Here is a 27,565-nt window from a genome sequence, read left to right on the forward strand (position 1 = left end):
CCCCAGCTCCCAGCCCCCATCAAAGATGAGCCTAGGATTAGACACGGGGAGGGGCTTGGGGCCCCGGCGGCTAGGCTACTCGCCTTACCTCCCGGGCCTGCCCGCCCTGCCTGCCCCTGCTCCCTCGGACCTGTGACTTCATCTTACCCCCCAGTGAGCAGCTCTCCGAGGTCAGCCAGTCCATCCCCCTGCTTCCAGGCAGCATCATTCCCCTGTCGAGGCAGATGAGTAGATGTGCCTTTGTCTTTGAAAAAGACCTTCTGAGAGTTCGTCCCTCAGTGTTTTATATTTTTCTCTCCACCCCTATGCACATACCTCTGACCATTTTCAGATGAGAAAACTGAAGCCCAGAGAAGAAGAGCAGCTCCCCTGAGGTCACAGAGTAGAATTGGGTTTCCTTTGAAACCCTGAGCTAAGGGGTCCTTCCTGGGTCTGATAGCCATTTAAGGAGGGGTTTTGAAAACTCCCGGAGGCTGGGGCTCTTGGGGTGAAGAAGCCTCAGGGCCTGTGAGGTGGCATCCACAGAGACCGAGTCCTGCCCCTGAGCCAGTTTCCAGGTCCCAGTGCAGATGAGCCTCTGTCAGCCTGTGGAGGACACATCGGAGGGTGCCTCGGGCTTGTCTCCTTACAACAAAAGGCACTTCCCTGGCGTCAGTCTGGTGGTCTTAGGGTGTTGACTGACTGCGTAACAGTCCCTGTCTGCCACCCTGCGCTCCACTGTGTCATTTCTCTGTGCCTCAGTTTCCCCCTGTGTAAATAGGATGACAAGATTCCCCCAGTGCTATCGAAAAGCCTTGCCCAGGCAGGGCCGTTCCCATCCCTCTTTTCTCTGGCGTGGGCCCTGGAGTGGGAAGGTCGGAGAACTTTGCCTTCAGTGCTGGAGTTGTGTGGACTGGAAAGCCGGGTCCCCCAACCCCATGGAGATCCCCGCTCTGGGGATGTGGCTGACAAATAGTACTTTTTGCGTTTGTACAGGTTTATGGGGAGAGTCTTAATATTCTTTTGCGCTTGGCTCTACACTTGTCTTCAAAGAAAATACTGACATTTAAAACATCAGGACTTTTCCAAGCTGGGAAAACTGAGGCCCTAGCTCAGCAGGCTACTGGTAAGTTCAGGGGACCCCCAATTCATAGGCTGTTCCTTTCTGTGCCTTAAGGCATAGTAAGTCCACCGGCTTTCACCTGGGTGGGAGTGACTGAATTGAGACCACCCTGAGCCTCAGGTCTCTCATCTGTAAAATGGGGATGACACCCTGAACTCACAAGGTTGTAATGAAGGTTCAGCGAAATAGGGCATGCCAGGTCCTGCTGGGGTGCTGACCCCCTAGCTGTTAATGGTTCTGCCCCTCTGTCCCAGGCCCCATAAATGAGAACTGCCTACGCCCTCCCCCTTCTGGCTACAGACTGGCCTTTTGTGTTCAGGGCACTTCCTTTCCCCAGCAAAGCCGCCTGCCTGACCAGCAAGGAGGAGGTCACATCCCCTCTCCTCCCCAGCAGATTGTCAACGCAGGGTCACTGGTAGGGCAGGACCTAGCATTCAAGGCCATCCAGCACAGTGTGTTGCCTAGAGCCTGTGGCTTTCAGTGGCCTTGTTGGATGGGGGAGTGTGTCCCTGTTCCTGCTGCTTGGAGGAAGGGCCGTCTCAGTCCCAGACTCCTTGTATGGATGTGGAGGCAGCCTCAGGAGGTCACATCCCTGGCCTGAGGTCTCACCGTGAAGCAAGGGCAGAGCTGGGATTTGAATCTGAGTCTGGCAGATTCTCCCGGACTACTTCCCACCACGCTCACAGGCTCAGTCTTCCAGGCTGGGCAATGGGCCGCACATTCCTGGCCCTGGCCCCTGGGCTGAAATGGAGGAGCTGGGAGACAGGGATTCGAGTCCCCCGCAGCCTCTCAGCAGTGGGGGAGGGGGACAGCTGTTCTTCCTTCTGGAACTCTGTAGTGCCACGGGAGGATGGCTTCTGGGTTCTGGTCCAGCCCACAGATTGCCTCTGTGGGGCCTTGTGGGTGAAGCGCACTCCCAGACCTTGGCAGAGAGGTGACGTCGAAGGCCGTGTTAGCATTGTTTCTCCAGGGGTGACATCAGGGCAGCTGGTTTAGAGTTTCGTCCGAGACAAAGGCCGCTTTGTAGCTTCTGCCTGGTTTGAGCCCAGGCACATCACCCACCAAGGTGGGAAAGGAGATGGAAGGGATTGCAGGGCCCAGGCAGAGAAGCACTGGGAGGTGTGGCTCACCCTCGGCTCCTCCAAGAAGGAAGCCAGGATCTCATTATCCCAGAATGCTCAGTGCACGGTTTCCCAAGAGCGTCTCTTATGCCCAGTGCGGTTCAGAACTTCACGGAGGTGCTCTCCTGAAGGGTGGCTGTAGTCATGCCCATTGCACAGATGAGGACACAGAGTCTTGGCAGGTAGAGTGACCTGCTGCTTGTTAATAGCCAGAAAGCAGCAGAGCTGGCGTGGGAATGTGGGTCTCTCTGGCTTTAAAGATCACCACTGGGGTCCACCACTGTTGCCTCTCATTTCAAACCCAGCTTTGGGAGTGCACTTCAGAAAGCCACGATGCCCCGGGGGATGGCTGGAGCAGTTGAGTCTCATGGCTTTGGGGTCCAGAGCTTCTGTCCTCAGGGCTCAGAACTAGGCCACTGTGCTTGGAGCATGTGTTGCGAATTCAAGTATGCACGGGTAGGTACGTGCACATGTATGTTTAAAATAGAGAAGGGGATTGGTTGCTGGAGGGTCTGTAGTTGTGGGAAAGCGATCCAAGGAGGTCTTGTGGGCACGTGTAAGGAATCATCCCGGGACGCCTAGGACCTTCTGCTCTTCCTTTTTAGGAATTACCCCACTTGATCATCCATCCATCGACCCATCCATCCGTCCGTTTGCAGGGCTCCTGGGCTCAGGCCCTGTGCTTGGGCCCTGGCAATGATGCTACATGGGCCAGAGAGGCAGACTTTTGTTCCTAGCCAGCGTGACAAATGACTGTTAAATCAGAGCTGCGAGAGTCCCGACAAATGTTTCGTTTCTCCCCCAACACACACTTCAGAGACGGGCAGTGATTTTTCCCAAGGTTGCACAGCAGTTTGGTGGCAGAGCTAGATCTCACGGCCAGGTCTATGGCCCCCCGGCCCCGTGTTCTCGCCTCTGCCACGCTGAGGCTCCACTGCTGGCTGGCGGCCCTCTTGCCGAGCCCTGCCTCCTTGCCTATTTTGATGTGGTCTTGGGGCTTTTCTGGAGTTTTCTGCAGCCTCTGTCCTGAAAGATACCTAAAGATGCCTGCTGGATCAGTGTGCTGGTCCCGGGCTGGAGCTGAGCTTGGCCATGCTCTGCCCCAAGATGACAGCCCCTCTGGAATACCAGATTGGCTGGGCACCTGAGTGCAGAGACTCTGAGGCCCTGCTTTACTTCTCCTTGTGGACACCAGCTTGCTCTTCCCAGGGGTCTCCAGAAGTCACTTGGTCCTCCCTCCCAGCCTTGAGGTTGGGACCTTTGCAGATCCTACCTAGAGATCTTACTGCTTAGGGAGGGCATTACAGAGTCTTCCTCTGGATGTGCCTTGTAGTTTTTTCCATTGGAAAATGCTTCCTGGTCTCTAGCCATAATCCCCTTTGCTACATTCCCCCTGTGTAGCCTTCCATGGAGTAGGGGAATGGGTGGGCATCAACCTCCTGGGGAAGACAGTACTGCTCCCCTCTGAGCCCCTAAGCTTACCCTCTTCCCTCCTAAAGGCCCTCCTGACTCAATGCACACTTGTTAGGGCATGCTCTTGGTTTAGGAAGGATCTGGCTGTTCCCTTTGGGATCCCACCAATGCCTGGGAGGGTGGCACATGCCTTCTCCCAGAGTCATGGAACCCTCGGAGCTGGACGTGGCCCTGGAGCCCAGGGATCACTCTGGCTCCACCTTTCCTGATGGGGAAACTGAGGCCCAGAGAGGTTGAGCAACATGTCGAGGGCCAGTGAGCCAGCCTGGTGGAGTTGGGTCTCCTCTTTCCCAGGGCAGTGCTGATTCTGGGGCTTGGGCCGGGGAGTGGGTTTTCCGGCCCGATAAAGTGGCTGGTGGCCTTCTGCCCCACATGGGTGTCCTGGAAGCAAAGCGGCTGGCTCTGCGCAGCTCCCCTCGGCTCCCCGGCCAGGAATCAGTGCCCTCCCCTGCTTGCCCTTTGGGTTGGCACATTCCTGGCGGTCCGGGACTGCCCTCGGGACCCAGTGGCGGCACCTCCTCCACTCCCCCCTGTCCCATGGCTCCCTCTCACCCCACTGCCTCCCTGACTCCCTTTTGGCCCCAGGGAGGCCACTCACCTCCAGGGGTGGAGGGCATGAAGCCCGAGTGTACCGCAGTGACCGAGTTGCCAAGGGGGTGCTAAGTCCTGCGCCTGGGACAAGAAGGGGTTAAGCAGCTCTGCCTGCTGGGGCTGGACACCCAGCTGGTGTCCGGGCCCCTCAGGCCGACCAGGCCATCTGGCTTGACAGACGCCACACTGTGCTCCCATCTGTCCCCAGGCAAAGTCACCAGGAGGAAGCCCGCCTGCTGCCTTTGTCGGCTTACAGGGGTGGACGTGCACTCGGCTCTCTGTCCCTAGGAAGCCAGGCCTGCTGGGAAGGGGCTCACCTCTGGGCAGGCTGCCCCAGAGGTGGCTGGCCTACGGGTTTCCCAGAGGCAGGAGAAGGGAGAGCCGGAGCTCCTGGGGGGGCGGTCAGAGCTTTCTCGGGCAGTGAGTTCCGGAGAGGTGCTGGGACGGGCCCAGGGTCACACAGTGAGTCAGTGCAGCTGGAGGGGCAGGACTCGCACCCAGGCCCTCTCGCTGCTCTACCCCATGGCTCCAGCTCCCAGAGTGATTCATCCAGTAAATACCAGTTGAGGGCCTACTATCTGTGGGGCACTTAGAGAGTCTGGCTACCGGCAGCGCCTCCCTCCCAGGGTGGGGGCGGGGAGCCCAGAGGATGAACTGTCTGCAGGGAAGAATGGCATGTCCCAGTCAAGCCTCGGACTCTGGACCTGGAACCCCCCCCCCCCCCCCCACCATCTTGTACCATTCCCGCAACCTGGGAGGTAGGAACTGTGGCTGCCCCCATTTCCCGGACGAGGAAACCAAGGCTCAGAGAGGTAAAGCCACCTTTACTGGGTCACCAGCTTGGAGGTGGCCGAGTCTGTCTGCCTGATGTCCAAGTGTTTTGAGGTAAGGGGCAGGGGAGATGTGTGAGGGCCTCATCCCTTCCCAGCCCGCTCCTTGTCCCTTTGTCTTGGACCGTCTTCTTTTTCGGCCTCTTGCTCAGTCTGGGCCAGGGGTTGTGTGGCTGGGGGGGCAGGGGCAAGTCTCAGGGAGCAGAGAGGCTTTGAGCTGAGAAGAGAAGCCTGCTGGTTCCTTGGCAGGGCTGCGGATGGTGACCCTCTGCTTCCTCCTTGGCTGGGCACCTGGCAGGATCTGAGCAATGCTTGGGGGACCCCCTTTGGAGGATCTCTGGTCTCTAAAGGATTCCCTGCCTATTGGTGGGCTCTGGAGGCTGAGCCAGGGCTGTGGGCGCCTTACTTCAGGGGACACACGGTTCGGGCCAAGCTGGGCCCAGCCCGGCAGGTCGTCATGGAAGCCTCAGCACTTTGCCCTTTGGGGTTTGGAGGTGATGCAACTCAGGGTCCATTCTGACAGCACCACCGGGAGACTGAGATACATTCTTTCTGACCTTCTCCCTCCTATTAATGAAGCCAGCTGGCACAGAGACAGGAGCCCGGGCTTTGGGATGCGAGAGACTATGTTCTAATCCGGCATTTGCCACTCCATCAGGGTCAGCAGGGGAGTCTGGCGTCGTGAGCTTGGGCGCCGGAGCCAGACTGCCTGGATTCGAGTCCTGGCTCTCTACCACTTTCGAACTCTGACCTTGCACAAGTCACCTCCCCTCCCTGGGCCTCAGTTTCGTCATCTGTAAAATGGGCAGAGTAATAAGCACCCACCTCCTAAGCCTGTCGTGAGGACTGAATGAGTTAATAGAGCCCATCACAAACTACCACTTCATGATGTGAGCTGTTTTGATTATGTGACCTTGGACAAGTCACCTCCTCTCTGTGAGCCTCAGTTTCCCTATCAGCAGAAACCAGACGCTCCAGTAAGGAGCTGCCAGAGGCTTCACTGTCATAGCAGCTTCTCCGGGTGTCTGCTCCATTTCTTTCCCCTCTGTCCTTGGGGGAGCTGACCTCTCTGTCCTCTGAGAGGGGTTGCCCAGCCCCATGGATGGGCAAGAGGGACACTGTGTGTGCGGGTGTGTGTGTGCGTGTGTGTGCATGCGCGTACGCGGTGTGCCAGTGCCCTCCTCACTGGATGGGCCTGCATGACGACAGGAGGTTGGTATTAAGCAATGAGTCTGTCCCCTCGAGCTGCGTTTAGTCACTAATCCCTCGCGGTGCAGACGGTGGCAGACTAATCACCTGTCTGGCCAGTTGTGACAATTAGGATGCTGTACACACAGGCAGTGTCTGCCCCAACCCAGCCTCAGTGGCACAAGCCCCACGTGTAATTGGCTTCCTGGGTCCGTGTCACTCTCTCCTCCTTCCTCCCTGGCGATTGCTTAAGAATGTCTTCCTCCCCTTACTGCAGCGTGGCAAGGAAGCATCCAGGCTCTGGGCTCCGGTCCCTGCTCTGCTGCTGTCTGGCTGTGTGACCTTGGACATGTCATTTAACCCCCTGAGCTTCGGACTTCCCATTGACAAATGGCCTGGACTTCAGAGCATCCCTTTCTGACATCTTGGGATCCCACGTTTGGAGATTTCTTTTCTTTCTTTTTTTTTTTCACACATGGAATCTGCTGTGCTTGCGTGTCCTCATATAACCCAGGTGGGGGTCATTGTCCCCCATTTCACGGATGAGGAGACCAAGGCCTGGAGAGGGGACTTGCTCAAGGCTGCAGAGCCTGTATAAATCCAGGGTGGGTTGTGTGCCAACTCCTGTCCGGTGGGCTCTCCTTGGCTTCAACCCCTTATTTGTACAGGCTGCAGATGTTAAGGATAACTTGCACTCTGAGGCCGCGGGCCCAGGGCTGCTCGGGGTACACAGCGCTCCCAGTGAGTGATGTGGCTTTGCGGGGGGCGTTACACGGAGCTGCAGACCCACAGTGCTTTGCACTTACCTGGGGGGCGGCACAGTCGTTTGGAATAAACAACTGGAGACCCAAAGTGCACATTAGGTTTCTAAAATAGCCTTGGGAGTTGCTGTTTTTACCTCCAAGCTGTAAACATAGCTCTGGGTGGGGCCTCCCCAGCCTCCTGGGCTCAGACCCCCCCCCCCACCCCCCCGCCAGGCCTCCTGCTTTTTGGCCTGGGTGCTCAGAACCCCTGCTGGCTTCTGGACTTGAGCAACAGCTGGAGTCCCAGCATCTGAGAGCTGCTAAGAGTGCCTGATGCTGGGGAGGGGAGTGGGGTGGAGCATCTTTGGGGGTTTGTCTGGGCCTGAGCAGAAGGGCAAAGTCCTGGGGGTAGAGAGCTGTGAGCTCACCGTCCTGTCGTTTGTCCTGCGGGAGGTAGGTCCAGGTGACCAGGTGAGAGAAGAGCATCGGGGGACGAGAGGGGGCAGGGACTGTGGAGGTTGGGGAAACTGAGGTTGGTGGGGAGGGGCACACACAGGGAGGTCATGCCCAAGGCGACACAGTGAATCGGTGCTGCACTGACTCCGGATTGGGTCTCCCAAGAAAGGCTCTGGAGGTGACACTCAATGCACCCTTTATCCAGGAAACATTTTTTGGGTGCCTACGTTCCAGGGCCTGTGCTGGGCTCTGGAGTCGCTGTTGGGAGCCAGAGACTGGCCTGATCTTGCGAGAGTTAAATAGGGAGACTACCTGAGCAGAAAGTGACTGGGACTTTTGGAGTACAGAAGGAGGGCGCTTGACCTTGACCAAAGAGTCAGGGAAGACTTCCTGGAGGAGGGGTATATAAACTAGGTTCTGATGTTGGTATAGGATGAGAAGGAGAGAGAGAGATGACAAAGGAGGCATGTAGAACAGAGCCTTCTGGGCGGAGTGTATAGCACATGCAAAAGCATTGCAGTTGTGAGGTGGCTTGGCACACCGGGAGCTGGAGGTGCCATGGGGGATGCTGTTTTATCTTGCCCCACGCTAGCATGAGGCTGCTTGCTCCAGGGCTCATCACACACTGGATGGAGAAACCTCTACCTTTTGGGAGGATGGACCTGATCTCCCAACACGTTGCTCCTTGGGGGCAGGGGGCAGAATGCCACCCCAATGAGGGTGAGGAAGGGCAGTATTTATAGCAGGGTCTTCTCCCACCAGTCTTTTGATTAATGGGGAGACTGAAGCACAAACCAGTGTTGCTGCAGGAACTAGGACGGGGGACCCAGGACCCTGCTGTTCCTTAGCTCCCGGCGCAGCTGTCCAGGCTCCAGCAGTGGCTGAGCCCCGCGAGAATTCAGCTTTGTCACACACGGCGCTTTAGAGGGGCACACATCCACCCCCTTGACCCAGCACTCACTCCACCCAGATAACTGGACAGATATACAGATGTGTGTATACCAGGAAGCTCTTCGAGGCGTTGTTTAGATTGTTAGGACTTGGGAATGACAGTACAGGACCTGTTAGATCAGCGGGGCCGCAGCCACCTGCCGTGTGACCCGCCCAGAAGCCCAGAAGGATGCATGCTGTATGTTAAGTGTAAAAAGCACACTTAAACGCCCCGTCCTGTCTGATCCTGGATTCACTTGTGAAAGATAAGCTTTCATAAGAAGGCATTGGGAAGGACGGGCAGCCAGTGTGAAGGTGATTCTCTCAGGGAGGGGGGACTGGGTGGGGTCTCTATTGTCTTGTTTCACTTACCTGTTCTATTTCTGGTGTAATCGCTGTGAAATACGCATGCAACCTAAACCAGAGGGAGAGCAAGCAGGTGTTTTTGTCTTTTTAAGGTTTAAATGGTTTTGATTTTTTGACTAATGGACACATTATATCATTCAAAATTGAGAAGATACAGGAGAGGAAATTCTCACATACGCTGCAACATGGGTGAACCCTGAGGACCTTACGCTCAGTGCACTAAGCCAGTCACAAAAGGACAAATACCGTGTGGTTCCACTTCTGCGAGGTCCCTAGGAGTAGTCCGTTTCATAGAGACAAAAAGTAGAAAGCTGGGTGCCAGAGGGCGTGGGGAGTTATTGTTTAATGGGTGCAGAGTTTATGTTTTGCAAGGTGAAGACGGTGGGTGTACTGAATGCCACTGGGATGGACACTTAAAAATGGTTATGGTGGGAAATTATGTTTGCATTTTATCATGACTTAGAAAAAGGGGACAGCAGGGGACGGCATGACCAGTCTCCCTCCCAGCCCTGTCCCCCAGCCACATGGTTCCCTCTGTTTCCACTGTGGTGGTAGATTCCTGCTTTCCTCCCTCCTGCCCCTGGTTCAGCGGGGCAGGGGCAACTCCCCTCCGCTTGGGGGCAGAGCAAAGATGCCGCCCGGCCCCGACAGTCCAGGAGCAGCAGGCCCTTCCGTCCCCGCTTCCGGGGCACGAGGAGCCGGTGCCCAGACCGTCCTGCCTGTGGGCTGAGGGATTGAGGACCTGAGGCTAAGGGAGCCAGAGACACAGAGCTGGAGAGAGCTCTGGAATTGGCCTCCCTCTCCCAGTGGGAGGGGGATACTCTGAATCCACTTCTTTGCCCCCCCGCCCCAGCACTTGGCTCCCTGAGCGGGTACTTGGGAAATGTTTGTTGAAACTGTCATGGGGGGGAAGAAGATGGTATCCAAGCCAGTGTGAAGCTGGGCTGCAGTGGATGCTGTGAGGCTCTTGCGCTCTGTGACCCCCAACATTCATGCCCTGGGGCGTCCTTGTGCCAGGTCTTCTGTAGGTGCTGGGATGCGGGCGGTGCTGGGTTGGACGCCAGCGTGATGACAAGTCCTCCTGTGTCTTTGGCATTGATAACATCCGTGTGTTACCAGGCATTGATAGCAGGGGTTTGGTTGGGCATCCAGGTATCCTGTCTGGTGCCCCGGGGCCCTGGCCAGTTCACGTAGTGGACTGCCATCCCAAGGTGGGCCAGCCCTTCTCTGTGGCGGGAAGACCCCATCCCATGAGTAATCATATCTTCCATCAGTTGAGCGTTTACTTAGGAGCTGGGCTCTGTACTAAGCGCTTAATGCATACAGACTCGATACACCAGCTCCACGAGGTAGGGGCTTCCATTAGCACCCACCTTAGAGGTGGGGAACCTGGAGCGCACGTTAGGTGCTTTGCCCAGAGGCGCGCATCTGCCCTTCACAGCACCCCAGGCTTGTGACAAACTGCAGCCTCCCCCCGACCACGGTTTCCACAGAGCAGCAGAGCCAGAGGAAACAGACCGTTTTACAGATGAAGGGACTGAGACCCAGGGAGAGCTCAAAGCTAGCTCGTGGCAGCAGGACAGGGCAGGGAAGCAGAGCCTGCATTTATTCAGAGCCTGCATATATCACCTCTTTCACAGACTGGAGCAGCCCTGAGGAGGGTCCTTCATGATCTCCATGTCACATTGTCCAAATAGGGAGGCTCAGGGCAGGAAATCATTTGCCCAGAAGCCTGTGGCCGGTCGTGTTGGGATTTGAGCCCATTTCAATCTGACTCCAAAGCCGGTGCCTCCTTTGCTGGTCACGTGCTGGTGGTCGGGGTGGGGGTGGGAGGGTTGGCGGGGCTGCTCGCAGATCAGACTTGGCCACGGGAGGTGGAATGCTAAGGCCTTTCTCCACCTGGGTCCTAGGGTCTCAGAAGTGAGTAAACGGGCAAAGCAGATACCCTGGCTAAGCAGCTCTTTTCCAAGTCAGTGCTTGAGACCCCATGAGTCCACATCTGTGCATCTGACCCTGGGGTGGTAATCGGGTGTGCTGGTGGGCGTGGTGGGGGGAGGGGTTTGTGGAGCTGGTAAGACACTTTTACCCCTGAGAGGCTGTTCAGCCTGGAAAGTCAGACGGACTGGGCTTGACCTGGAGCCAAGCACTGCATCTGGACCTCTGTTTGCTCATCGGTGAAGTGGGCATGTGAACGCCGGGCTCACAGAGCTAAGGTGGGAAAAGAGTGACTAGACCAGCACGTAATAAGCATTTTCCAGTCAATGTAAGTCTTCCCCTTCTCCTAGGAGAGCGAGTGGGATGGGAGAGGCAGCGAAGTGACTGTTTATAGCTCCCTGGATGCCATGAGGAAGGCATGTGCCAGGACTGGAAACCCCTGATGGACATAGTGACTCGCCCTGTGGAAGTCCTGAAGGGCTCCCTGGAGGAGGTGATGAAGGTGTAGCAAGCCTGGAAGAGGTTGGAGATGGTGCCGCAGAAACCTCACGGTGGCCTACAATTTGGGGTGCAGATTCCTCTTCGCCATGAGATACCCTTTGAGTCACTTTCCTTCTTGGAAGTGGTCTGGCTTGTGTGTGGGGGAGTAGAGCCCCCTCAGGTGTGGTTTCTAGACAGCGGCACTGGAAGTAGGGTGCTGCCTAGCACACAGCTCTAGATTACAGGCATGCAGAGCTGTCACGTCTCTCTGTAGGTGTTTCCATACATGGCACCAAAGTGGGAGTGGTGCTAGGAATCTGGGCGAAGATGGACACTGGGTAACTAGAACAGGTGACTCATAGAAATGGCTGAAACCTCAGATCGGCCCTGGGGCAGGTGACGGGGGCTTCTCTGAGCCCATGAGAATGCCTTGTGCCTGCTGGGGTGGTGTCGTGAGACTAGCTGGCTCTGGCGGGTGGGACCTCTCCTGCCTTGGTCTCTCTTGCCATCAGGGGACCCTTGTCGGGACAGACAAAGGGCTGAGCACATGCCTGTTTATTCTTGGGGTGCATCTGGGGGCATGGAGGGCAGAGGCAGGACACCGGCTGGGTCTTGCTTGCCAGCAGTGGACTTGGCAGTACCAGCATCTGGCTCCTTTTCTTCTGCCACCCCTACCCCCAGGTGCCCCCGGTCACCCAGCCAGCTGATGGTGGCATCTAGCTCATCATCACCACCATCATCATCATGATTAACATGGCGGCATAGCGGCTCTGGAGTCAGCCAGTCCTGGGTTCAGGTGTGGCACCTGCACTGCGGTCCAGGACCACTCTTGTCAGTCTCTGGACCTCTCTGACCGTCTGTTGTTAGGAGGTCAGGAAGATGGACAGGGACACCGAGTACGTGCTCATGGGGTGCCAGGCACTGTTCTAGGTACCTGTCATACACGAGTCCACTGAATAGTTGGAAAAGCCCCACGAGGTGGGTGGTCTTACCAAGGCTCAGAGAGGGTTGGTAGCTTGCTCTAGGATGTCTGGCTGGGGTGTGATCCCAGGACCCTCCAGAGCCCCTGCCCTTCTCTTTACTACACACATTGGTTTGAGCTCAAAGACTGATATCCCAGCTGGCTTGAGACTTTGTGGTTTATCAGACCGCTTTGTGGTCAGCGTGATGTTTTTGCCCAGGGACCACGGAAATCGTTCTCTGGCCTGGCTGGTTGGGCTCTTAGAATTTATTCAGCTGGACATCATTCCGTTAAGAATGGGAAAGTGATGCTTGAGGAGGGAAGGAACTTGCCCAAGGTCACACAGCAAGTTAGGGACAGAGACAGGACCAGATTCAGGGCTTCCTGCACAATGCTCGCCTGAGGACGTGCGGGCCTGGGGCCTGGGGTCCAGTCAAGGGCTTGCCAGCCCCTCCCAGCTGTCTCAAGGCCTGGTGGCTCCCATGGAGAGCCCCAGAGGCCAGCCAGCTGCCTCCACAGGGTGCCCCTGGCCACTAGGAACAGGGAGGGAGAGCGTGGACAACTCCATGCAGCTTGCCTCCCACCTTGCTGCTGATGGGCACGTCTGCGCAGGGTCCCTTCCCCGGGATCAGGGGCTGTGACAGTCCATGGGCAGGGCCAACTCTCACCTCTGTGTTGGGAAAACTATGGGCAGCTGAATTGCAGGGCTTCCAGATCCCCAGAGTCGGGGCGGGATGGAGAAGTAGCCCTGCTCCAGTGGTCCGGCCATGCCACCCTGGGTCTCCCTCCCCCAGGGAAGCACAGGCAGGGTGACAACAGTTGTAAGAATGGCCATCGTCCATCAGGCGTGCCTGGTTCCCTTCTTTTGAGGTTACCAAGTCTGCCCATGTAACGCACAAGGTGGGACCCCACCCCCATTTCACAGAGAAGGAAACTGGGGCTCCTAGGTAGTGGTAAGTGGGCCCCCAGGAATCACAGAGTAGCAGATGGCTTTCACAGTTTGCCTACCCTTCTTAGTGGAGTCCGTGGAGACTCCTCTTATCTTTGATTCTGGAAGGCCCAGGTTGCTCATGGCAAGCCTTGTCCGCTGGGCTCCCTGGACTGGGCTGCCCTTTCAGGTTGAAAGCAGGCCTGTGCTCGCATCCACCTGTGTGTGCGTGCGTGCGTGTGTGCGTGTGTGTGTGTGCGTGTGCGTGTGTGTGGCAGCATGCTGGGTAGGGGTGCACACGCAGTGTGGTGGCTGCTCACAGCCTGTGCGGCGGCCTTCCGCGGGCCATTACTGCCCGCCTGTAATGGAATCGGCTGCCCTGGTTAAGTGTGCACATTAATTTAATACCTCCTCCGTGGACACAATCAGTTGGCATTTAATTTGTGTTTCCTTCTGAGCAGCGGAGTACAGCTGGGCAGCCGGGCTGCTGATGGGCACGTCTGCGCGGGGTCCCTTCCCTCGGATCAGGGGCTGAGCGCAGACGGGAGGAGGGTGGTGAGCCTCAGCAGGGCAGTGTCAGGAGGCACCTGTGAGAGCTGGGCTCGGGGGCACGGGGGGCCTCTCTGCTCGCAGGCGGGGGCACTCAGCCCTCCTTCTGCTAGAGGGAGAAGGTGCTCACGGTAAACCACGTGTGAGGAGGAAGTCAGGATGGAGAGGGGAGTTTGAGCAGTTAGCCGCCTGGGAGGAGGGCTGTCTTTCCAGCCCCACCACCCCCACCGCCTTTTCCGCTCATCTGTGTTTCTTTTCTGCCACAAGTGGGAATTGTTTGTGATATGAGGCAAGGGGGTGCTGGGGCATGGGAAGTTGACTCAGTTGTGACATTGAAGCTCTCTAGGGGGGGCTCAGCGGAAACTAAGAGGGTGGGCGGCTCTGGATCTTCATCTGTAGCCGGGGCTCCTTTGACATGCCCACTCTGATCTCTTGCCCGTGGGCTTTGGTGAGAATGCATTTGAAGGAAAGGCCCCCTGGTGTGCCTATGGGCCGGGCCGCCTTGTCCCCCAGCTCGGATGTTAGTCTGGACCCCGGCTCTGCAGTGAGGCCAGGGGCAGGACACGGTCCAGCCACGTGGGAAGGGGAGCAGTGCCTTGTGCATCTGTGGGCGGCGCATACGCAGAAGCCAGTGGGAGCCCAGGGGGGTGGGCAGGATGGCCCTGGCATGGCCCTGGCCTTGGTGGCAGCCTGCACCCAGCTGTGCTGCAAGGGGGTGAGCTCCCCGTCCTTCTGGGTGGAAATTGTTGTCTGCCACCTGCTCTCCACCGGAGGCCAGGCCCATGCTTGGCCCAGAACGAAGTTTTCCACTGTGGGCTCCGGCCTACCCTCACCTGAGCTCGCTTCCCATCACCTGAGTGAGTCAGCCAGGGTGTGCCAGCCACTTACCTTCCCTGGGTAGGTGTGGACCATTCCTGGGCCGCGCTCCCAGCTCTCTGAGGTCTGGGTGCTGGAGCCAGCCGTGGCATTCCACGGCTCACACGGAGCTGCCAAGCATCTATTGTCTGTTCTGTGCCGGGGGCGGGACTGAGTGTTTTCGCCCATACTGCCCACCTTGTGTCATCCTCACAACCACCCTCCAAAGGGGTGGAGTGCTTCTCATCTCAGAGATAAGTAAACTGAGGCCCAGGGAGGGTGATTGTTTTGCCCAAGGTCACACAGCTGGGAAGTGGCGGGGACAGGATTCAAACCCAGTTCTTTGCTGCCTAGGCATCTTCAGGACTTTCTCCCCAGCAGCCCCATGGCTGTTCCTGCAGCCTTAATTGTTTTTCTGGGGCTGTACCCACTTTCCTCTGGAGCTGGAGCCCCAGACCTCCTTTCTCTGACGGCACAGGAAGTGAAAACTCTGTGAGTCAGCTCCTCTGCCAGTGACTTCAGCCTGGCTTTCCGCCCCCCAGCAGTCCAGGCTTTGTCAGTCCCTTTCCTGAGGCTCTGTGTGTCATCGGGAGCTGATAGGAGTCAGCGGCGGGGCGGGGGGCGGGGGGGGGGGGGGCCCGGCCCGGGGGGGGGGGGGGGGGGGGGGGGAGGCTGGCGATGAAGCTGCCTCCCCCCTCCCCCCCAGTGGCCTGCCAGACTTCTCCTCCATCCTGTGGTTGTGGCCGTGGTTCTCCTGGCACGCGGGGAGATCACATCTGGCTGGGGCTGTGCCGCCACCCCCTGCCCCGGCCCCTGGCCTCACACGTGTTCTCCTGCTAAGGGTGGGGGCTGAGGCCCCAGACCTCACTGTGTAGGGTCATTTCCTGTCATGGCCTGCTTTGTCCTGACACCCCTGCCTCCCCTCTTCAGCCCCTAGGGCGGTGGGAAGTGGGGGGGGGGGAAGCTTTCTCCTTCTCCCTGCCCCCTTCCTGCCCTGGAGTGGACATTGCTGAGTGGAAGGCTAGTGCTGGGGACTTGGCTGCTGGGAGCCCCTAGCCCGGGGTGGTGTAGGTGGAGAATGTTCCAGGCAGAAGGGGTGAGCAGGAGGGCTGAGGAGTGATTGTGGTTCGGATTCATTCACTCACTCACTCATTCATTCATTCATTCAACAAATCCATACAACTGTTAGGCTCCCCACCAAGTGCAGGTGGGTTTTAGGTGCAGGAGTATGGCAGTGAGCGCAGGAATGGTAATTATAACCAGTTCTCGGTCCTGGTGGGAGGGCTGGACCCCCAGCCTTATACCCGATTCGTCTGAGGACTTGTATGAGGAGCCCTCCTCTGCGCCTCTTCTCCCACTAGAACAGGCCTCTCTCTCATGTTTCCTTCATGCCCCGTCAGGCCAGGGCACAGGGGGCCTAAGACTTCTGAAGTGGGTGCTGGAGGGCTTCTCCATGCTGCCCGCACACACGTCCAAGTTCCCGATTTGTGGACTCCCAAGTCTGAGCCCCTCCTCACCCTCTAAACTGGTGCAGAGGCCCTCCAGGACGGCCCTTGCCCTTGCCCGCTACTCCGTCTGGCCGCCGAGCCGTGGGTCATGCTGGGCTGCACTCTGGGGGCTCTGGGGGTGCCATGCGTCAGCCCCTTCCTCACTGGGATCTTGATTTCCTGTTCAGTTCAAGGCTCCAGGCAGTGGGAGGGTTTGAACACAGGCCACTGGAGGGACTGGGCGATGAGTCGCAGGGGGCAGGAGGCTGGGCTGGGGCCGGGAGATGCGCCCCGAGGTCCAGTCCAGCCAGAGCTGAGGGCTGGTTGCCTGACCTTCAGAGAGTGTGGGAACAGGATGGGTTCTTAAGTGTCCCTGGTGTGGGCTGGGGCCGTGTAGGTGGAGAGACCCAGGCTCTGAGAGAAGGAGGCAGGTGCTCGGGGAGGCTGAGCCTGGGTTCAGACTCACATCCCTCCGCCTCCCTCCTCGTGAGCTGTGGCCTGGGCTGAGGGAGTGGAGGGCACTCTGCCCTCCACTCCCTGTGGGACCCCGGGCCTCAGTTTCCCTCTCTGTACCCTCAGAGGTGTGGACTGGGTGAACTCTGGCCCCTTCCAGCCTTCAGTTTTGGAGATTCTCTGAGTAAAGGTGTGACATAGACATGACCCCACCTTCCCAGCTGTGTGATCTTGGGTAATGGTCTTGGCCTTCAGATTCTTCATCAGTAACATGGAGATAATAGTCGTACCTGGAGGTGACCGTGAGGCTTGTTTAAGTGAGGTTGTACCCGTGGCACTCCTAGGGAGGGTGCGTGGCACACGGTGCACGCTCGGTCCGTATTAACTGCTCTGTTAGTGTTCTTGCCCTCCTCCGTCATTGTCTGCCCTGCTGCTGCGTGCCGTGGACAGAGAGCCCTCGGAGACTGCCGTCCGACGGCGTCTGCAGGGTGGGGACGGAGAGGCTGAGGGGGGCGAGAGCAGGTCCCCGTGGTGTGGTGGGGGCACAGCTGGTGCCGGGGCGGGGCCCTGAGCACTTTCTGGAGGTGGAGAAAATGAAAGATGGGGGGCAGTCCGTCCCTGCCCCCCACATCGCGGCTGGCTCTTTGGGTGAGAGCCGTGCGGGGTAAGGTCCCGTGGCCAAGCGGCGCAGGAGGCAGGGATCCCGAGGCCCGGCTGCCTGGAACCAGAGCTCAAGGAGGGAACGCAAGTGACGTCTGGGGAAGAGATGGCATTGGGGACAGCAGCGAGAGAATGCATAGGATTCAGGAGGCTGAGGCGGAGCGGGAGAGGGTGACTGGGTTCCGTCCGAGCCTCTGCGTCCTCATCTGCATGATGGGGACAGTCCTTGGGGGAAGGTTAAGTGGTGCTTTCTATTTTACGTGTATACGAATGGCCGACACGGTGAACGCCACCCAGAAGGTGACCAAGCAGTGTGCCGCCTCTCCCTTCTCGTATCCAGCACTTTAAGGAAGAAAAGTTTAAGGAAGTTTCATGAGCCAGTGGGTCAGGGTGGGCAGGGGTGGCCCCAAGTGATTCAGGCCGCCTTGGCCCTGGCTGGAGTTACCTCTGTGCTCTGGGCCTTATTTTCTCCACCTGTAGAATGGGGCCGGGGGGGGGGCGGTTCTCGGTAGCGTCACAGCCTACAATGTGCGCGCCTTTGCTCAGTGGGGGCCAGGTGGGAGAGCCGGCTTACGGGACACGCTATCGACCGAGCCCTGGCCCCTACTAGGTGTGTCCCCTTCGGAGTGGCTCCTCCCTGGCCCCCCTGCTGCCCATCTTTGCTTCTGTGGGCGCCTCTGCCCGAAGCACCCGTCCTTACTGAAACCTTATTCCTGTGGGCAGATCCAGGGCAGGGGAGGGGACTGTCCCTGGAACACAGGTGCAGCAATTGAAGTGGCCGTAACTTGGTTGACCAGTTTTCGGTTAAGCTGCCTGCTCCCTCTGGGGCTGGGCTGCAGCGAATGTGGGGACGTCTGGGGCCCCTTAAGAAGCCCCTCACTGCTGTCCTTCCACCCCGGTGAGCCAGAGCAGCTGAAGGGCACAGCTTTTCTGCACCGTCAACACTGGCGCGGGCAGAGCCAGCCCTTCTCACCGCGGTGCGGGCCGCGGATTGGGTCTGTCAGGCCGGCTACCACAGGCATGCGGGGGTCTGTCCTAGGTCTTCTGGGAGCAGGACTGCCGGCTGCCCACTCCGCCCGGCTTTGGAAGTCACAAAGGCCCGTGCGGTCATTGGTACGAAGCTCCTCTGTCGGGATGCGGCTTAGAAACACCAGTGGGATGTGTGTGAGGCCCCGAGCTCAGAGCGTGGGACGCAGACCGGGCTGGCCCGTCAGGGGTTCTCGCTCCTGCTACTGTCTGGAGATCCAAAGGCCTGGCTCGTGTTTTCGCTCCGGGCTGGACTCGGGGCAAGTCGCTTCCCTTCTCTGGGGCTCCTTTTCCCTGTCTGTACCATGGGTCTGTGGAGCCTTGCGGCACCTCATCAAAAGGTTGCTCAAAGGAAAAGTGAGAGGGGCCGGGCCTCATCTCGATGCTCCTGTCTGGGAAGCGGGTGTGTGGGGGTGAGAGGCCCCTGGGTGCCCACACCTTTGCCCCTCGCTGCCCCCTTCTCTGCGGCGCCTGCTGTTGCTGAAGGCAGGCCGCAACCCTTCCCTGCACCTGCTCAGCTCAGCGGCTTGGAGCTGAGTCCCCTGCCACCTCCCCCCTCGCCCTCCCAGAGCAGCAGGGCCAGGAGAGATGATGATTCAGCTCGGACCCGTGTTCTGGGCCTTGGCCTCCCTCGACAGAAGCCCCAGAAGCCCCAAGCTGCTGGGCAGGTGGAGGGCGGCCTGTGAACCTCTCCCCACCTGGGATCCCTGTCTCCCAAGGTGTGCTGTCTCCCCACACACCTCAGGGATCCCTGTCTCCCACTGGACTCCTGGCCTTGCCCCTGACATACCGGTGACCTCGGGCAAATTGCCTGTACACTCTGGATCTCAGCTTCCTTATTTGTACAGTGGGGGTGCTCCGTGAGATGGTCTCACCTGGGTTCAACCCTTAGGTTCTCTCGCTGCCCCTCCTCAGCTTCCTCTGTGTCCTTCATCCCTGGCGGCAGTCCAGCCCCCCCTGCCCGCCAGGTGCTGGACCCCGGAGCCCGTGGCAGATCTAGGCCTGGCTACCAACGCCAGGGGGCTGGTAAAGACCAGAGGGAATGAGGGAGAAGGGGAGTGTGTGGGGGAGAGGAGGAATTTTCCTCTGTGTGTGCAAACAGTATCCGTCTTCTCTTGTTTCCAAAAGCCAGTGATGTAACGCACCCTTCATCCATTCCTCCCTTCTGGCCTATTTTTAGCTGGCCCCGACAGCATCCTAAAAGGCTTCCAGACTTGCCTGCTCTGAGGCCATGTAGGGAGGCGGCCATGGGGTGAGGAGAGAGAGGAGCTCATCTGTCTGTCCCAGGATGCAGGGAGGGAAAGAACCTGCCCCAGGCTTCCTCTGGGGAAGGAAGGGAGCTGGGTGGGGAGCCCGGTGAGGGCTCTGATGGATCCTGGTTACCAGTGCTCAGTCTGGGGCCTCCAGCCTGGGTTTTGAGTCCTGCCTCCACCTGTCCTCACCCTGACCTTGAGCCCCTGACTCTCTGCCTGGCTTTCCTTTCTTCATCTGTAACACGGGCTAACAGTACAGCTGTGCTGGGGGGTTGTTAGGAGGATTGAATTATGTCACGTGGAACGGTGCCTGGTACAAAGTAAGCACTCAGTTAAGGTGAGCTGGTATTGGAATGGTGATTAGGATTATTATTTTTTTAAGACTTATTTATTTGAGAGAGAGAGAGCGAGGCCATGGGGGAGGGGTAAAGGGCAGAGGGAGAGAGAATCTCAAGCAGGCTCCCCGCTGTGCACAGAGCCCTATGTGGGGCTCAGTCTCATGACGCTGAGAGCCTGACCTGAGCCAAAATCAAGACTCGGACACTTAGCTGAGTGAGCCACCCAGCCGCCCCCAGTGATTATGATTATTAACATCCCATTCCACCTCCAGTTAATGTTGGGGGTGCACCGTGAGCCCTTGTGTGCCTCCTGCCCTTTATTCTTTCCTGTGGGGCTTTAACCAACGTGTACTCGAATGAGACAATACAGAGAAAGCCCTGGAACGGGGCCTGGCCCATAATAAACGCTGACTAAGTGAGAGCTATATTTATTTATTGTTTTTGTTCTAATGTAATAAAACAGTCCTGGGTTTGGATTCCAGCCCCATCCACTAGCTATAGCTGCGTGTCTTTGGGGAAGACACGTAACCTCTCTGAGTCTCAGTTTCCTTATCCGTGAGACAGGGATAACAGCTGTGTAGGAGACTTTTTTGCTGATTAGGGTTGCCGCTGGACAGAAAGACTCCCGCGGAGCATGATGATCAGCACAATAAGTTTCTCTCTTGCGGTGCTGGCTTCAGCCGGGCTCCTGAGTGCCAGCCTCCATACGGTGTGATGCACCAATGGCAGGAGCAGTGGTTTTTGCATGGCACTTTACAGTTTGTGTGAAGGGGACCTGGTCGTCCCTCCTGCCTTTGTCTCCCCGGGGTGTGGTGCTCATGCTGGGAACCTGGCACTTGTCACCCCCGCCTGATGTTATGGGTATGTGTCGGCCTGGCTGTCCCCCTCCCCTACACTGGGAGCTCCCAGAGGGCGGGCAGGGAGGGATTCACGGCTGCACCTTGCTTGCCTCGCCTGGGGACAGGCCCAGGGTGGGTGCTGGCTTGGTGTCTGAGGGCGGGACTGGCAGGGGGAGGCCACCGTCTGACCACCTGTCCTTCTTGGCTCTTGCAGGTGGGAGGAGGAACTGGCCAAGCGCATGAATCTGCAGACCATGGTGGACACGCTGCAGGAGGTGAGCACCCCCGGAGGTCCCAACCACGAGAGGCTTGCGGGAACCGTGTGGCCTAGGGATGCAGTCTCCGTGGGGCAAAGTCGGAGGCTGTTCCCGGCTCAGCCCCGGCCCTCCTGCTGCCTCAGTCGCTCCTCGAGGGAGCCACAAGGCTTCTTCTTTGTCTTCTGCTTCGGACCTAGGAAGGGACTGGCACAGTGTTGCAGAAAAGCTCGGGGATGGGACTAGGGAAGCCTGGGTCCAAGTCCCAGCTGGGTGATGTTGGTCCAGTGACTCCTTCTGACCCTCTCCTCCTCACCTGAGTTCAGGACTGGATGGTCTCTTGAGCTGTCCTACCCCAGCTTGCAGGAACTGACTTGGGGCTGAATGCCTTAGAGAGGATGGGTGGCGTGTCACTGGGTGGGCTCCCGGGGAGAATATTCTCTTGTGGTGCTGGCTCGGTAGCTCTGGGTCTGGGCTCTGCTTCTCACCCACCTGCTGCGTCCCCTGGACAGCAAACTTCACTTTCTAGGCCTCTGAATAACGAACCCATGAGAAGGCAAGGCACAGTTCTTTCAAACATTTTTAAAAATTGCTTTCCGATATTTAAAGTGCTGATCTTCTAAGAGACAGAATAAAGTAATGTCAATATGTAGAAGGAAAAGGATGAATGTCTGCTCCCCCGCTTTTTTTTTTTATAACAGAAGTCTTTTTATTTACAAACATGACATGTTCACGGTCAAATATTTGGAAAATTCAGAAACAGAGAGAGAAGAAAATAAAACTCTCCTCCAGTTCTACCTGCCCTCCTCCCTGCATACTTGGTAAATTACTGGGAGACCTTCTGTCTTTTCTGTGCAAACACACATGTACTCTACATGTGTACATGCGTATGTTTGGTTACATGGACACACGTGGCATTGCCATTTTTGAGGTGGGAGATGGTCAACTATTGGCAATTTCGCAAGGACCGAGCTCACATTTTGACCTATTGGAATCACTTGTTCCACTAACCTGGCTCTTTTTCTTCTTATTGTCTGCTGGGGATTTTTCCATGTGATAGATACTCCTTGGAAGGTGTTTTAAGCTGAGTGGTGCCCTGCAGTGAACCGGGCTCGGCAGGAAGCCGGGCAGGGGGGAGGTGCTTGGCACCCCTTTCCTGGCATGCAGGTGCCTGGCCTGGCTGGACATCAGGTGTCCAGGGCTATGGACCCCGGTGTCCAGCACCTCACGCCCCTCAGGGTCCCTTATCCTCTAAAGCCGCCCCCAACTCTGTCCCGTGTAGGCGGCGCAGGAGGCTGAAGCCATCCAGGAGGAGATGAACGAGAAGATCGAGCGGCTCAAGGCCGAGCTGGTGGTGTTTAAGGGACTCATGAGTGACGTAAGTGCCACTGGCCGCCGCCCCGAGCTTCATGACACCCCCCCCCCCAACACCCATCATGCAAAATGCTTCATTCACTCCGAGGCTCCAGAGCTCGGCTTCTAGTTAGAGTCCTGGCTGGCTGCGTTTGCCCCATGAGGATGACGGATGCATCGGAGACCAGCCCCCCTCACCCCACTTCCGCTTCCCTTGGTCTGAGTAGAGATGCATTAATCTGCTGCTTAACCCATCCCTCCCTCCCCTGGGCTCCTCTGACGGTCTGTCTGTGTTTGCTCCGACTCGTCCCAGCTCGCCACGTTGAGGGCGGGTGGTGGCCTTGGGCCTCAATGTCTGGGCACAGTGGAGGGCCCAGTGGCAGGTTGCAGGAGGCCCCTGGGTCCAGTCTTTGTCAGCCGGGGAGGCTCCTCAGGCCAGCAGCCTGCAGCAGGGTTGCTTTGTAAAGTGAGGGAAGGCCAGCGTCTGCATCCTTTTGAAGACTGGAACCTCTCTGAGTGACTGTGGGTGCCAGGAGCTGTTGGCAACCAAAACCTCCTTCCTGCTGGGCACCCGGGTTTCCTGCCCCCTTCAGGCAGCGGGCAGCATGTAGGGAGGGCCGCCAAAAAGGAGAAGGAGCCCGGGCGGGTGACTCAGCCTGGTGTGGCTTCTGGTCCTAAGGGCTGTGGACCTGGGTGTGGCTGGCAGAAGCCTCCAGGGGAGGGGGCTGCTGGGGGAGCCCACCTGGCTTCCCCTCACTGGGGTCCTGGGGGACCCCCCTCATCTTTGGTGAGACTCCGTGGCCATGGGAAGAAGCCTGGGGAGAGGGTGCACCATGGCAGGCCCCTCTGTCGGGGGGGGGGGGGACAGGTGGGGCAGAAGGGGTGGGAGAGAGGGAAGTCTTTCAAGAGTGGGAGGTGTCTTTCTTCTTTGCTCTGACGAAATAAACACTGGCACTGTGTCTGTTGAGAGGACGCCTTCCAGCCCTTAGGGAGGCCGGCAAACATGGCCTCACATTGTCCACTTGGCGCCAAAGCCTTTAGCCACCACGACCTCTCCACGCCCTCCCCCAACCTGAGCAGCGCTGGCCCTGCCCTCCCCCCCAGAAGCTTCAGGCCCCCCCCCCTTGGACTCGGACTCGGGGTTGCGCACCCCTCTGCCCAGCAGGAGCCTGGGAGCGACGGCCCCGCCCTGCGCCCCCATGCTCGCTCACGTAACCCCCCTGCTGTCCTCCCTGCAGCCCATGACAGACCTGGACACAAAGATCCAAGAAAAGGCCATGAAGGTGGACATGGACATCTGTCGCCGGATCGATATCACGGCCAAGCTGTGCGATGTCGCACAGCAACGGAACTCGGAAGACGTGTCCAAGATCTTCCAGGTGAATAGGGTCGCCCTGCTCACCAGCCGCCACTCCCCCCTGCCACTGCCCCGTCCCAGAGTGCCCGGCCTCTACCCTGCATGGCCAGGCCCTCTTCCCCTACAGTCCCACCCACTCCCCTTCTCCCAGAGCTAGCTTCGGCCCCCACTCTGGCCTCCCCAGGACAACACAGAGTCAGGGACCCGGCGACTCGTAGGCTTGTCGGGCTGAATGCTTCATCCTGTGGCTGAGGAGGCCACTCGCCCGGTGGGGGGACGTGACAGGCTCAGGGAGGGACAGGCCCACCTGGGACTGGCACTCAGGTCTCCTGACCCTCGGGGTCTTGGTCCACGGGCCGCTGGGTGCTGTCGCCAAGGTTGAGAGCCCTGGCCAGGCTGTGGGAGCGCCGGGTGAGCTGGCTCAGCCCTGGTAGATGAGCCTCAGAATTCCCAAGAGGAGCTGATGGCCTGTTTTTTGTTCCCACCGAAGAGTCTCTCAGGGCCCACCCCCAGCCCTCAAGGAACAAGTGTGTGTCCTGAGACAAGGCAATGGGGCAGTTAGCACTGGTGGGCTGTCCTCCAGGGAGGGCTTGGGGGCTAGTCCAGCGGCTTGAAGGGCACGTGTCATTCTCCAGAGGCCGCTTCTTGAATTCTGGGTCGTGGTTTGGCTTTTGCTTGAGCCCAGGGCATTCCAGCGTGTTGTTGCTTTAAGTGTGTGACTTTGGGTGTAACGGGAGAGATCTGGGCTCGTCCACCTCTGTGCCTGCTGGCTGCCCCTCTGCTGGGAAGCAGGGGGTGACCATTCCAGGCTTTGTTTGGTTTGCTCGTGTCTTGTCTGCTTGGAGTGGAGGAAGCTTGGTGACCCTCGGGCTGCCTGCCCATTGCCTTTGCATGTGAGCAGGAGGGCTCTGAAGCATGGAGCCCTCTGGGCCTCTGTGAAGGGTTCTCTCTCTCTCTGGCTGGCTCTGAGACATCCCAGGGGACTCTGCACCCCGGTCTGGCCCACTGGTCTCCCCAGATCCTGCAGCTGCTGCTCTGATGAAGGGCCCAGCTGAGCCGGCCCACCCACCGCGGGAGGGAAGGGGCCAGGCCGTCTGACCTCCCTCCTGCATGTGTCCCACCTCATGCTTCCTGCTAACGCCGCCTGCTTCTCAGAGGAGCTCCGCATCTTTCCCGGCAGTGGCCGCCCCAGCCACGCTCCATCCATCCTGCGGGGTGCTGACTCCCTTCCCAGCCCACCCTCCCTCCCGGCAGAGGCTCCCACTTACCTCCATCTCTTCCCTCCCGGGTCAGGTGGTCCCCAAAAAGAAAGAGCGTAAGGTGGCTTCGGACGACGACATCTCCGAGCAGGATGGGGAGGTGAACCGGTTCTCGGACGACGAGGTCGGCTCCATGAACATCACAGACGAGATGAAACGCGTGTTCAACCAGCTGTGAGTATCTCCGCTGCCCTGGCCCCCGGGGCTCCGCTCCACCTGTCCAGGCTGCTGGGGGCAGGGCTGCAAACGGGTGGCCTGCTCTGACAGTGCCTTGTCTGGCCGGCATGGGGTTCTGAAAGAATTTGGATTTAGTCTCAGCGTTCATAATTTGGGGAGTTCCACATGTTCAGAAGAGCCTAAATGGTAGCAGTGGGTCCTGTGGGCTCAAGCCTTACACTCCGACCGGTTGTCCCCGGGGTGGGATCGCTGGGCCCATCGCCGCACTGGGGCCCACCATGCTGGCCGAGGGCGGGCTCCCGACAGCCACTGAGCATCCTCCGTGGGCGGGTGGCTTTACAGATGAGGCTTCGGTGACTCCAGACAGTCAGCCGAGGAGGTTGGATTACCACATCCCTTGGTACACGAGGATGCGGAGACGCACAGACAGGAGGCACTTGGCCACAACTGCTCCACTTGTGTGGGCCGGAGCTGAGGTTCAGAGCCAGGCCTGTCTGCCGCCCGGGTTCCGTCCCGGAGATGCTGCGGGTTAGCGGTGGAGTCCGGGACTGGCTCTGGTCCGTGGTGGGCTGGAGCCGGCCCGCAGCGGCTCATGAAAGCCGATCGCGCATGCGGCCGCCCGCTCCAGGTTCAGCCATGGCACAGAAGTAGCTGAAAATTCGCCCCAGTGGGACATTGGCAGATACTTGCCCTCAGGGCTACCCTCCCCTCCGCTGCCAAAAGCTGGTTTACTCGAACCTCATTGGATGGAGTCGCCTGGGGCAGGGAGACACTGTGGCCTTGGTCTGTCCAGGGCCATATTCTCCATCCGAATCTGTCTTTGACTCTAGTCCACACGGTGCCCTGAGGTGGGGTGGGGGAGGGGAGAGGAGGGTGCCCCTGCGGGCGTTAGGTGACTTGCCTGAGGGTTTGGAGTCGGAGGGTTGGGCTGCGACAGGACCTCTGGGGCCCACATTTATTTCCTCCTGCCCCTCTGGTGGCTCTTGCCTGTTCTGTCTCTGGAGCCCCTTGCAGTTGGGCGCCTGAGCACTGAGAACTCCGCTTTCCCCCAGGACTCTGGGTTTCCAACAGCAGGGCTATGTTTGAGCTCTTGGCTCTAAGGAGCCGTCACAAAACCCCACAGAACCCCTCCCCAGGGGCTCGTGTCGTTTAGGCAGTGGTCTCTGACATTGTACTCGGTTCAGAAGCTGGGGCACGGGTCTCCCCCGCCTGCCTCCTGCAGAGCCCTGGGTCTGGCTTGGCATTACAGAGTCCAAAGGCCACTCAGCCCAGCCCTTTCACATTCAGATAGGGAAACTGAGGTTCAGAGGAGCGTGCCAGGAGTTGGAACAGAGCTGGGCCCCTGGCCCGCAGTTGAGTCCTTTGTCCCCAGCTAGCTGTCTTTGCGTTCAGAAGAGAGTCGCCCTCTGCCCTCTCTGCAATACCATCTCTGGCCTGGTCCCTTTGCCTCTGAGCCGGATGACTCTTAGGGAGGCAGGAGTCAGACCCCGGTGGGGATGGGTTTGTGTGACACTTTCTTGTACGTGTCATTCCCTGGGAACAGAACTGAGGTGGCGCTCGCTGTGTTTTGGGGGCTTGCTGTTGGAGCGGGACAAGGAGACTCCTGGACTCCTGATTCCGTCTTCCGACATCCTCTCCAAATGTCGTGTTCTCATCCTTTGGTGATGACAGGGGCTGTGGAAGGGGACCCTTGATTGGATCCAGGTTTTCTGAACGTGGCGCTGGGCGTTCCTGAGCCTGAGGCGGGATTGTCCACCCCACACACCCAGGCTGGGTTCATTTGGGTGAATTAAAGGGCTTCTCTGAAGAAATTGCCCCTGTTTGCAGAAAGTTCCCAAGGGATAGTTAGGCTGCCTGGGAATGGGCTGGGCTGAAAGGAACAGTTCCAAGAGCTGGGTCTGGGGACTCCCTGGCAGCACTACTATTGTACAAAGGAGGTCTCATGCAAAATCGGGTGCCTGGGGTTGACAGGTCTGAACTAGGTTCAGATAGTATCCAAGTAGATTTATTGGATTGTAAGGTTGTTTGGTTTAAAAAAAAAAAAAAATATATATATATGTATATATATATCTCCTTTGATCATCCCCTCCACCCTTGCAGTTCTAGCCAAGGCCATGCTGACCCCACCCTGGGCAGGGCCCTGAACGCCGCCTCCCATATCTCCACCGGCTATGGGCTGGGCTGAGACCCAAGCCAGAGGCTGCCCCCCGCCAGTTCCCCTGAAGTCTTTGAATAATGTGCCCCATGTCAGGGCTGTTTTGTTTTGATCAAAATCTGTTGCTTGGGCTTCAGACCAAGGAGAAGGGGAGGAATTTGCTACTTTCCCTGCACCATGGCCAGTTCCTCAGCCCTGCCCTCCCGATCTCCTGACCCCTTTCTCTTGCCCATCTTCCTGTCCTTTCTGGCTTCCCATTCCTCAGCTGGGGTTTCCTTCAGATCCCAGACGCTAGAAAGGAAGTGAAGTCAGCGGTCAAGTATGTGTTGCGGTGACGGTGGACCCCAGGGGCTAATCTGGAGCTAGTCCAGGCCAGCAGCGCCTTCTTATGCTGCTCTGCCCCCCCCCCCCCCCCCCCCCCCCCCCCCCCCCCCCCCCCCCCCCCC

The 27,565-nt window shown here is 58.4% G+C and overlaps 1 protein-coding gene across 2 annotated transcripts in view; it reads left to right on the plus strand.

The window, feature by feature from the left end:
- The window catches only part of IFFO2 (intermediate filament family orphan 2), a 47,415-nt gene that overhangs the window by 11,292 nt on the left and 8,558 nt on the right, over positions 1–27,565 (plus strand). For both annotated transcript variants that reach the window (XM_073903279.1, XM_025856705.2), the window contains exons 2-5: positions 20,779–20,839; positions 22,101–22,196; positions 23,410–23,550; positions 24,822–24,961. In XM_073903279.1, the coding sequence (XP_073759380.1) occupies positions 20,779–20,839; positions 22,101–22,196; positions 23,410–23,550; positions 24,822–24,961 (438 nt within the window). The remainder of the gene's footprint in view (positions 1–20,778; positions 20,840–22,100; positions 22,197–23,409; positions 23,551–24,821; positions 24,962–27,565) is intronic.

This window comes from Callorhinus ursinus, unplaced genomic scaffold (assembly GCF_003265705.2).
Source record: "Callorhinus ursinus isolate GAN/ISIS: 27379988/994484 unplaced genomic scaffold, GSC_fseal_2.0 scaffold18, whole genome shotgun sequence".
Lineage (NCBI taxonomy): Eukaryota > Metazoa > Chordata > Mammalia > Carnivora > Otariidae > Callorhinus > Callorhinus ursinus.